At 48.9% G+C, this 12500-nt stretch overlaps 1 protein-coding gene across 2 annotated transcripts in view; it reads left to right on the top strand.

Moving 5' to 3' along the window:
* The window catches only part of LOC124014745 (scavenger receptor cysteine-rich domain-containing group B protein), a 45336-nt gene that overhangs the window by 18933 nt on the left and 13903 nt on the right, over positions 1-12500 (top strand). For both annotated transcript variants that reach the window (XM_046329859.1, XM_046329860.1), the window contains exons 6-7: positions 1160-1228; positions 12296-12500. The exon at positions 12296-12500 is cut by the window's right edge and continues 110 nt beyond it. In XM_046329859.1, coding sequence (XP_046185815.1) covers positions 1160-1228; positions 12296-12500 — 274 coding nt within the window. The remainder of the gene's footprint in view (positions 1-1159; positions 1229-12295) is intronic.

The raw sequence follows: 12500 nt of genomic DNA, 5'->3' as shown, positions 1-12500 counted from the left end.
GGCCTTACAATTTTCTAAAGATTTCATGACTTATTAGTGAGTCAATGCATGTCATCACATGACTTATTAGTGAGTCAATGCATGTCATCGCATGACTTATTAGTGAATCAATGCATGTCATCACATGACTTATTAGTGAGTCAATGCATGTCATCGCATGACTTATTAGTGTGTCAATGCATGTCATCGCATGACTTATTAGTGAGTCAATGCGTGTCATCGCATGACTTATTAGTGAGTCAATGCGTGTCATCGCATGACTTATTAGTGAGTCAATGCGTGTCATCGCATGACTTATTAGTGAGTCAATGCGTGTCATCGCATGACTTATTAGTGAGTCAATGCGTGTCATCGCATGACTTATTAGTGAGTCAATGCGTGTCATCGCATGACTTATTAGTGAGTCAATGCGTGTCATCGCATGACTTATTAGTGAGTCAATGCGTGTCATCGCATGACTTATTAGTGAGTCAATGCGTGTCATCGCATGACTTATTAGTGAGTCAATGCGTGTCATCGCATGACTTATTAGTGAGTCAATGCGTGTCATCGCATGACTTATTAGTGAGTCAATGCGTGTCATCGCATGACTTATTAGTGAGTCAATGCGTGTCATCGCATGACTTATTAGTGAGTCAATGCGTGTCATCGCATGACTTATTAGTGAGTCAATGCGTGTCATCGCATGACTTATTAGTGAGTCAATGCGTGTCATCGCATGACTTATTAGTGAGTCAATGCGTGTCATCGCATGACTTATTAGTGAGTCAATGCGTGTCATCGCATGACTTATTAGTGAGTCAATGCGTGACATCGCATGACTTATTAGTGAGTCAATGCGTGACATCGCATGACTTATTAGTGAGTCAATGCGTGACATCGCATGACTTATTAGTGAGTCAATGCGTGACATCGCATGACTTAGTGAGTCAATGCGTGACATCGCATGACTTATTAGTGAGTCAATGCGTGACATCGCATGACTTATTAGTGAGTCAATGCGTGACATCGCATGGCTTATTAGTGAGTCAATGCGTGACATCGCATGGCTTATTAGTGAGTCAATGCGTGACATCGCATGGCTTATTAGTGAGTCAATGCATGACTCACTAAAAAATATAACGTATTATTTTATTACCTCCGTCTCATCTCTCCTTAGTTCCATCAGTGGTGGCATCACGGAGCCTCGGTGAGGCCACCACTTCATCCCGGAGAAACGCAGGTTTAAGTAAGTGATCCCGTTCATTTCTCTTCTCTCTAATATCAGTCAAATGATGTAAGTAAAATAGTTTTAATACGGGTTTGTTTAATTCATTAATTAATTTAATGTATAAACTGCTTTAAGGGAAAGGGTGAAGTCCGTTTGCCTTCAGTCACAACCAGGTTTGAAAAACTGTAGAACTTCAAAGTTCATGGAGGACAACGCGCTCACAAGAGCCCGATAAATCTAGCCCGAAATCCAAACTAAATAGTCTGCGATTACACAGGCAACACATTTCTGATCTTTTGACCAATCAGATCAGTGCTTTTGCCAGTAATTGGGCAAAAAAATCAGAATTTGGCTGCCTGTGTAAATGAACACAGTGATATTCAATTAAGGATTTTAACTTTTTTTTAGTTAACCTTTATTTATCGAGGTAGTGAGATAAAAATAAGTTTTCAATAGAGACCTGGAACGAAACTAAGACAGCAGCATGGGAGAGCAATGTTACGGGCAAACCTCAGACATAACAACTCACAGACACAACAACTCAGAAACAACTCAGACACAACTCTCAGACACAACAACTCTCAGACACAACAACTCTCAGACACAACAACTCTCAGACACAACAACTCACAGACACAACAACTCACAGACGCAACAACTCACAGACGCAACAACTCACAGACGCAACAACTCACAGACGCAACAACTCACAGACGCAACAACTCACAGACACAACAACTCACAGACGCAACAACTCACAGACGCAACAACTCACAGACGCAACAACTCACAGACGCAACAACTCACAGACGCAACAACTCACAGACGCAACAACTCACAGACGCAACAACTCACAGACGCAACAACTCACAGACGACGCAACAACTCACAGACGCAACAACTCACAGACGCAACAACTCACAGACGCAACAACTCACAGACGCAACAACTCACAGACGCAACAACTCACAGACGCAACAACTCACAGACGCAACAACTCACAGACGCAACAACTCACAGACGCAACAACTCACAGACGCAACAACTCACAGACGCAACAACTCACAGACGCAACAACTCACAGACGCAACAACTCACAGACGCAACAACTCACAGACGCAACAACTCACAGACGCAACAACTCACAGACGCAACAACTCACAGACGCAACAACTCAAGACGCAACAACTCACAGACGCAACAACTCACAGACGCAACAACTCACAGACGCAACAACTCACAGACGCAACAACTCACAGACGCAACAACTCTCAGACGCAACAACTCTCAGACGCAACAACTCTCAGACGCAACAACTCACAGACGCAACAACTCACAGACGCAACAACTCTCAGACGCAACAACTCTCAGACGCAACAACTCTCAGACGCAACAACTCTCAGACGCAACAACTCTCAGACGCAACAACTCTCAGACGCAACAACTCTCAGACGCAACAACTCTCAGACGCAACTCTCAGACGCAACAACTCTCAGACGCAACAACTCTCAGAACAACTCTCAGACAACAACTCTCAGACGCAACAACTCTCAGACGCAACAACTCTCAGACGCAACAACTCTCAGACGCAACAACTCTCAGACGCAACAACTCTCAGACGCAACAACTCTCAGACGCAACAACTCTCAGACAACAACTCTCAGACGCAACAACTCTCAGACGCAACAACTCTCAGACGCAACAACTCTCAGACGCAACAACTCTCAGACGCAACAACTCTCAGACGCAACAGACGCAACAACTCTCAGACGCAACAACTCTCAGACGCAACAACTCTCAGACGCAACAACTCTCAGACGCAACAACTCTCAGACGCAACAACTCTCAGACGCAACAACTCTCAGACGCAACAACTCTCAGACGCAACAACTCTCAGACGCAACAACTCTCAGACGCAACAACTCTCAGACGCAACAACTCTCAGACGCAACAACTCTCAGACGCAACAACTCTCAGACGCAACAACTCTCAGACGCAACAACTCTCAGACGCAACAACTCAAACAACTCTCAGACACAACAACTCTCAGACACAACAACTCAGACACAACAACTCTCAGACACAACAACTCTCAGACACAACAACTCAAACAACTCTCAGACACAACAACTCTCAGACACAACAACTCTCAGACACAACAACTCTCAGACACAACAACTCTCAGACACCAACTCAGACACCAACTCTCAGACACAACAACTCTCAGACACAACAACTCTCAGACACAACAACTCTCAGACACAACAACTCAGACACCAACTCTCAGACAACTCTCAGACACAACAACTCTCAGACACAACAACTCAGACACCAACTCACAAACAACTCTCAGACACAACAACTCTCAGACACAACAACTCTCAGACACAACAACTCAAACAACTCACAGACACAACAACTCTCAGACACAACAACTCTCAGACACAACAACTCAGACACCAACTCACAAACAACTCTCAGACACAACAACTCTCAGACACAACAACTCAGACACCAACTCACAAACAACTCTCAGACACAACAACTCTCAGACACATCAACTCACAGATACAACAACTCAGACACAACTCACAGACATAATAACTCTGTGAGTTGTGTACAGTGCTGTACAGAAACCTAGCCTTAAACCCCAAACAATGCAGGTGTAGAAGCACGGTGGCTAAGAAAAACTCCATAGAAAGGCCGGAAACTAGGAAGAAACCTAGAGAGGAACCAGGCTATGAGGGGTGGCCAGTCCTCTTCTGGCTGTGACGGGTGGAGATTATAACAGAACATGGCCAAGATGTTCAAACATTCATAGATGACCATCAGGGTCAGATAATAATAATCACAGTGGTTGTAGAGGGGGCAACAGGTCAGCACCTCAGGAGTAAATGTCAGTTGGCCTTTCATAGCCAATCATTCAGAGTTAGAGACAGCAGGTGCGGTAGAGAGAGAGTTGAAAACAGCAGGTCCGGGACAAGGCAGCATGTCCGGCGAACAGGCCATGGCTCCACAACTGCAGGCAGAACAGCAGAAACCGGAGCAGCACGGCTAGGTGGACTGGGGACACAAGGAGTCATCAGGCCAGGTAATCCTGACCCATGGTCCTAGGGTTCAGGTCCTCCAAGAGAAGAGAGAGAGAGAGAGAGAGAGCGAGAGAGAGAGAGAGAGAGAGGATTACCAAGAAGTAATCCCTCTCACCCCCCCCCCCTTTAAGATTTAGATGCACTATTGTAAAGTGACTGTTCCACTCGATGTCATAAGGTGAATGCACCAATTTGTAAGTCGCTCTGGATAAGAGCGTCTGCTAAATGACTTAAATGTAAATGTAAATGGAGTGAAGGAGAAAGAGAGAGAATTAGAGGGGAATACTTAAATTCACACAGGACACCAGATAAGACAGGAGAAATACTCCAGATATAACAGACTGACCCTAGCCCCCCGACGCATAAACTACTGCAGTTAAATGCTGGAGGCTGAGACAGGAGGGGTCGGGAGACACATAGACACACCGTAAAGACATTATAGATGTGTTATAGACATGAAGCCAGGCTTTGAGTGAGATGTCGACACCTGCTCGTCTAACATCTCATTCCAAAATCATGGCCAGTAATATGGAGTTGGTCCTTTGCTTCTGTAGCAGCCACTACTCTTCTGGGAAGGGTTTCCACGAGATGCTGGAACACTGTCGCTGTAACAGCCTCCACTCTTCTGGGAAGGGTTTACACTAGATGTTGGGACATTGTTGCGGGGACTTGCTTCTATTCAGCCAAAAGAGCATTAGTGAGGTAGGGCACTGATATTGGGCGATTATTCCCAAAGGTGTTCAATGGGGTTGAGGTCAGGGCTCTGTGCAGGCTAGTCAAGTTCTTCCACACCAATCTCGATAATTCATTTCTGTATGGACCTCACTTTGTGCACGGGTGCACGCATTTCCACTGCTCCAGAGTCCAATGGCAGCGAGCTTTACACCACTCCAGCCAATGCTTGGCATTGTGCATGGTAATCTTAAACTTGTGTACAGCTGCTCGGCCATGTAAACCCATTTCGTGAAGCTCCCGACGAACAGTTATTGTGCTGACGTTGCTTCCAGAGGCAGTTTGGAACTCGGTAGTGAGTGTTGCAACTGAGGACAGATGTTTTCTACACGTTACGTGCTTCAGAACTCAGCGGTCCCGTTCTGTGAGCTTGTGTGGCCTACCACTTGAGCCTGGGCCGTTGTTGCTCCTAGATGTTTCCACTTCACAATAACAACACTTACAGTTTACCGGGGGCAGCTCTAGTAGGGCAGAGATTTGACGAACTGACTTGTTGGAAAGGCATCCTATGACGGTGCCATGTTGAAAGTTGCTGAGCTCTTCGTTATGGGCCAATCTGCTGCCAATGTTTGCCTTTGGAGTTTTTTTGTGTTATTACATAAAACCAAATAACTTTCAGATATCAGAACGATGCATTGCAACCAGGAATACAACTTTTCCCAATTGGATCCTTTGGTCGTACCCCCCCAGGGCAATTAAGATAATCCCGGAGGTTGCTCCATGAAGTTGCCGGTGGGGAAGAGTTATTCGGAGTGGACTTCTGGTCCATGCACACCATCCACCGCTAATGTTCAGCCTCTGGATAATAAAGTAGATGAGCTCAGGGCGAGGATCTCCTTCCAGAGAGACATCAGGGATTGTAACATACTGTCACGCCCTGGTCTAAGTATTTTGTGTTTTTCTTCATGTATTGGGTCAGGCCAGGGTGTGGCATGGAGTTTTTGTATTGTGGTGTGTTTTGTCTTGGGGTTTTGGTGTGTATGTATTTGGGATTGTAGCTAGTGGGGTTATCTAGCAAAGTCTATGGCTGTCTGGAGTGGTTCTCAATCAGAGGCAGGTGCTTATTGTTGTCTCTGATTGGGAACCATATTTAGGCAGCCATATTCTTTGAGTTTGTCGTGGGTGAGTGTCTTGATGTCCTTGTTTGATGTTTAGTTGACAAATGTATAGGCTGTTTTCGGTTTTCGTTTTGTTTATTGTTTTGTAGTGTTCGTGTTTAGTCGTGTTTACGTTTGTTTAAATAAACATGCATCGCAATCGACACGCTGCAGTTTGGTCCGACTCTCCTTCACCACACCTAGAAAGCCGTTACAGAATCACCCACCACAAACAGACCAAGCAGCGTGTTAACAGGCAGCAGCCACAGGAGAGGCAACAGAGGCAGCAGGAGCAGCAGCAGCTGCAGTGGGAGAGGCTGCACCACCTGGAGAAATGGGCATGGGAGGAAGAACTGGACGGTAAAGGACCCTGGGCTCAGCCTGGAGAATATTGCCGCCCCAAGGAAGAACTGGAGGCGGGCAAAGCTGAGAGGCGCAGATATGAGGAGGCAACACGGCGTAGCGGATGGAAGCCTGAGAATCAGCCCTAAAAATTTCTTGGGGGGGGAGGTTCAGGGAGAGTGTGGCAGAGTCAGGAGTCAGACCTGAGCCAACTCTCCCTGTTTATCGTGAGGAGCCAAGGGGGAGACCAGAACCAGAGCCGGTGTTGGAGGTGAACGAAACAGAGACTGTGAAGGAGTTAATGGGGAAAATTGGAGGAGAGAGAAATGAGGGAGTTGCTGTGTTGGTGCATTTTGCATGGAATTCGCCCAACGGAACGTGTTGGGGATTTGATGGCACCTGGGTTAGCGCTCCATACTCGTCCTGAGGTGCGTGTTAGTCGGCTGGTGAAGTTGGTGCCAGCCTCACGCACCAGGCCTCCTGTGCACATCCCTAGCCTTGCACGTCCTGTGCCAACAGTGCTCTCAAGATCTCCAGTACGCCTTCACGGTCTAGCCCATCCTGCGCCACCTCCACACACCAGCCCTCCGGTAGCAGCTCCCCGCACCAGGCTTCCTGTGCGTGGCCTTGGCCCAGTACCGCCAGTTCCAGCACCACGCACCAGGCCTTCAGTGCGCCTCGCCTGTTTAGCGCAGCCAGAGCTTTTCTCCTCTACAGCGCTGCCAGAGCCTCCCGCCTGTTCAGCGCAGCCAGAGCCTTCCTCCTCTACAGCGCTGCCGGAGCCTCCCGCCTGTTTAGCGCAGCCAGAGCCTTTCTCCTCTCCTGCGCTGCCGGAGTCTCCCGCCTGTTCAGCGCAGCCAGAGCTGCCAGCCTGCATGTTGCAGCCAGAGCTATCAGTCTACATGGTGCAGCCAGAGATGTCAGCCTGCATGGAGAAGCCAGAGCTGTCAGTCTGCATGGAGCAGTCAGAGCTGTCAGCCTGCCCAGCGCCGCCAGTCTGCCCAGCGCCGCCAGTGCCGCCAGTCTGCCCAGAGCCGCCAGTCTGCCCAGCACCGCCAGTGCCCCCAGTCTACCCAGCGCCGCCAGTGCTCCCAGTCTGCCCAGCGTCGCCAGTCTGCCCAGCATCGCCAGTCTGCCCAGCGTCACCAGTCTGTCAGGATCAGTTAGATCCACCAGTCTGCCAGGATCCGCCAGAAATGCCAGTCAGCCAGGATCCGCCAGAAGTGCCAGTCGGCCAGGATCCGCCAGAAGTGCCAGTCGGCCAGGATCCGCCAGTCGGCCAGGATCCACCAGTCGGCCAGGATCCGCCAGTCAGCCAGGATATGCCAGATCTGCCAGTCGGCCAGCATCTGCCAGTCGGCCAGCATCTGCCAGTCGGCCAGCATCTGCCAGTCGGCCAGCATCCGCCAGTCGGCCAGGATCCGCCAGTCGGCCAGGATCCGCCAGTCGGCCAGGATCCGCCAGTCGGCCAGGATCTGCCAGATCTGCTAGTCAGCCAGGATCCGCCAGAAGTGCCAGTCGGCCAGGATCTGCCAGTCGACCAGGATCCGCCAGTCGACCAGGATCCGCCAGGATCTGCCAGATCTGCTAGTCGGCCAGGATCCGCCAGAAGTGCCAGTCGGCCAGGATCCGCCAGTCGGCCAGGATCCGCCAGTCGGCCAGGATCTGCCAGTCAGCCAGGATCCGCCAGATCTGCTAGTCAGCCAGGATCCCCCAGAAGTGCCAGTCGGCCAGGATCTGCCAGTCGGCCAGGATCTGCCAGTCAGCCAGGATCTGCCAGTCAGCCAGGATCTGCCAGATCTGCTAGTCAGCCAGGATCCCCCAGACGTGCCAGTCGGCCAGGACGTGCCAGTCGGCCAGGACGTGCCAGTCGGCCAGGACCTGCCAGTCGGCCAGGATCTGCCAGTCGGCCAGGATCCGCCAGTCGGCCCTGATCCTCTAGTCAGTCAGGATCTGGTAGATCCATCAACCTGCCCGAGCTTTCTCTCACTCCCGAGCTTCCCCTCAGTCCCGAGCTGCCTCAGTCCCTAGCTGTCCTTCAGTCCCGATCTGCTCCTCAGTCCAGTGGGGTTCTGGGTGAGGACTACTAGGCCATGGTCGGAGGCGAGGGTGGTCTATCCAGGGACGCGAGGAGAGGGGACTAAGACATTGACTGAGTGGGTTCCACGTCCCGCGCCGGAGCCGCCACCCAGACCCTCCCTATTGTTTTGAGGTGCGTTCGGGAGTCCGCACCTTAGGGGGGGGTTCTGTCATGCCCTGGTCTAAGTATTTTGTGTTTTTCTTCATGTATTGGGTCAGGCCAGGGTGTGGCATGGAGTTTTTGTATTGTGGTGTGTTTTGTCTTGGGGTTTTGGTGTGTATGTATTTGGGATTGTAGCTAGTGGGGTTATCTAGCAAAGTCTATGGCTGTCTGGAGTGGTTCTCAATCAGAGGCAGGTGCTTATTGTTGTCTCTGATTGGGAACCATATTTAGGCAGCCATATTCTTTGAGTTTGTCGTGGGTGATTGTCCTGAGTGTCTTGATGTCCTTGTTCGATGTTAGTTGACACATGTATAGGCTGTTTTCGTTTTGTTTATTGTTTTGTAGTGTTCGTGTTTAGTCGTGTTTACGTTTGTTTAAATAAACATGGATCGCAATCGACACTCTGCAGTTTGGACCGACTCTCCTTCACCACACCTAGAAAGCCGTTACACATACGGAAACATGACTCTCTCTGTGTATACTGTCCCCGTCCATACAACCAGCTGGGTTCTCAGGACATCGTGCAGACAGGAATAAAGAACTCTCCGGGAAGAAGAAACGAGGGTGTGTATGTTGCATGATGAACTACTCATGGTGTGATAACGCACAGAAACTCAAGTCATTTTGTTCAGTCGACCTAAAAGACCTCACAATCAAATGCCGACCATATTACCTCTCAAGATAATTATCTTTGGTTATAGTCACAGCGGTGAATATCCCCCTCAAGCCGTGACGGTCCACAAAGAACTCCACTGGACTTTATGCAAACTGGAAACCACATATCCTGAGGCCAGAATTTATTGTAGCTCGGGATTTTAACAATGCAATTTGTTAATTTGTTAAAATTTGTTAAAATGCTACCGAAGTTCTACCAACACAATGACTGTAGTACTCGCAATGGGAAAACATTGGACCAATGCTACTCAACTTTTCAAAATGTCTACAAGGCCCACCTCCACCCTTCCTTCATAAAATCTGATCACAACTCCATATAGGCAGGAACTCAAACAGGACGTAAATGTGCTCAGGTCTATTCAACGCTGATCTGACCAATCGGAATCCACGCATCAAGATTATTTTGCTCACACGGACTGGAATATGTTCCGGCAGCCTTTGAGAATAACATAGATGAATACATGGATAAGACACGGTGACTGAGTTTATCAGGAAGTATATATGCCATTTAGCAGACGCTTTTATCCAAAGCGACTTACAGTCATGTGTGTATAGGAGATGTTGTACCCACTGTGACTATTAAAACCTACCCAAACCAGAAACCGTGGATAGATGTCAGCATTCGCGCAAAACTGAAAGTGCGAACCACTGCATTTAACCATGGAAAGGTGACTGGGAATATGGCCGAATACAAACAGTGTAGGTATTCCCTCTGTAAGGCATCACACAGGCTAAATGTCAGTACAGAGACAAAGTGGAGTCGCAATTCAAAGGCTCAGACATGAGACGTATGTGGCAGGGTCTACAGACAATCACGACAAAGGAAAAACAACCACATTGCGGACATTGCTTAAACACCTTCTTCACCAGCTTTGAGGATAACACAGTGCCACCGACGCGGCCTGCTACCGAGGACTGTAGGCTCTCCTTCTCCATGGCCGACGTGAGTAAGACATTTATGAGTGGTTACCCTCGCAAGGCTGCCGGCCCAGACTGAATCCCTAGCCGTGTCCTAGAGCATGCGCAGACCAGCTGGGTGGAGTGTTTACGGACATATTCAATCTCTCCCTACCCCAGTCTGTTGTTCCCACATGCTTCAAGAGGGCCACCATTGTTCCTGTTCCCAAGAAAGCTAAGGTAACTTCCGTCATTAAGCAAAGGTAACTGAACTAAATGACTATCACCCTGTAGCACTCCTGTCATTATGAAGTGCTTTGAGAGGTTAGTTAAGGATCATATCACCTCCACCTTACCTGGCACCCTAGACCCACTTTAATTTGCTTACCGCCTCAATAGCGCCACAGACGATGCAGTCGCCATCACACTGCACACTGCTTTATCCATGGCACTGCACATTACCCTATCCCATCTGGATAAGAGGGATCCCGATGTAAGAATGCTGTTCCTTGACTCTCGCTCAGTATTCATCCCCATCGTACCGTCTAAGCTCATCATTAAGCTTGGGACCCTGGGTCTGAACCCCGCCCTGTGCAACTGGGTCCTGGACTTCCTGACGGACTGACGGACCGCCCACAGGTGGTGAAGGTAGGAAACAACATCTCCACTACGCTGATCCGCAACACAGGGGTCCCACAAGGGTGCATGCTCAGCCTCCTCCTGTACTCCCTGTTCACCCATGGCTGCATGGCCACGTACGCCTGCAACTCAATCATCGAGTTTTCAGACGACACGAGTAGGAGGCCTGATTACCAACAATGACGAGACGGCCTACAGGGAGGAGGTGAGGGCCCTGGGACAGGAGTGCCAGGAAAATAACCTCTCACACAACGTTAACAAAACAAAGGAGCTGATCGTGGACTTCAGGAAATAGCAGAGGGACCACCCACATCACCTGGACAGCAGGGGAGAAGGTGGAAAGCTTCAAGTTCCTCAGCGTACACATCACTGACGATCTGAAATGGTTCACCCACATAGACAGTGTGATGAGGAAGGCTTCTTCAACCTTAGGCTGAAGAAACTTGTCTTGGCCCCTAAAACCCTCAAACTTTTACAGATACACAATTGAGAGCATCTTGTCGGGCTTTATCACCGCCTGGTATGGCAACTATACCGCCCACAACTGCAGGGCTCTCCTGAGGTTGGTGCGATCTGCGCAACGCATAACCTGCCCTCCAGGACAGCTACATCACCTGATGTCACAGGAAGGCCAAAAAGATCATCAAGGAGGTCAGCCACCCAAGCCACATCCTGTTCACCCCAGAAGGCGAGGTCAGTACATCTGCATCAAAGCTGGGACCGAGAGACTGAAAAACAGCTTCTATCTCAAGGCCATTAGACTGCTAAACAGCCATCACTAGCCAGCTTCCACCCGGTTACGTAACCCTGCACCTTAGAGGCTGCTGCCCTATATACATAGACATAGAATCACTGGCCACTTTAATAATGGAACACTAGTCACTTTAATAATGTTTGCATAATGCTTACATACTGCTTTACTCATCTCATATGTATATACTGTATTCTATTCTACTGTATTTTAGTCAATTGCCACACCGACATTGCTAAATCTAATATTTATATCCGTATTAATTCCATTCTTTTAGATTTGTGTATTGTTGTGAATTGTTAGATACTATACTACTACTGCACTGTTGTAGTTCAGAACATAAGCATTTCGCTACACCCACAATAGCATCTACTAAATATGTGTGTGACAATTCAATTTTTATTTGATTTTTGAAAATCACTGAGCTCTTCAGTACGAGCCATTCTACTGTCACTGTTTGTCTATGGAGATTGCATGGCTGTGTGCTTGACTGTATACACCTGTCAGCAACGGGTGTGGCTGAAATAGCATAATCCAACTAATTTGAAGGGATGGCCTCATACTTTTGCATATATGGTTTACATGGAATGCTGATGATTCCCGCCCTCCCCTATATTTTAGGAGATGGTAGGATCCGCTTAGTTGGTGGACTGGACTACTGCCAGGGACGGGTGGAGGTCTTCTACCAGGGCAGCTGGGGGACGGTGTGTGATGACGACTGGGGTAGGAGAGACGCAGGGGTGGTGTGTCAGCAGATTGGCTGTGGCCACGCCGTTTCCTCCACCACCAATGCCTACTTTGGTTACGGCACAGGACTGATTCTACT

The sequence above is a fragment of the Oncorhynchus gorbuscha genome, linkage group LG02 (genome assembly GCF_021184085.1).
Source record: "Oncorhynchus gorbuscha isolate QuinsamMale2020 ecotype Even-year linkage group LG02, OgorEven_v1.0, whole genome shotgun sequence".
Classification (NCBI taxonomy): Eukaryota; Metazoa; Chordata; class Actinopteri; order Salmoniformes; family Salmonidae; genus Oncorhynchus; species Oncorhynchus gorbuscha.
This window is presented reverse-complemented; position numbering and strand designations above follow the sequence as displayed.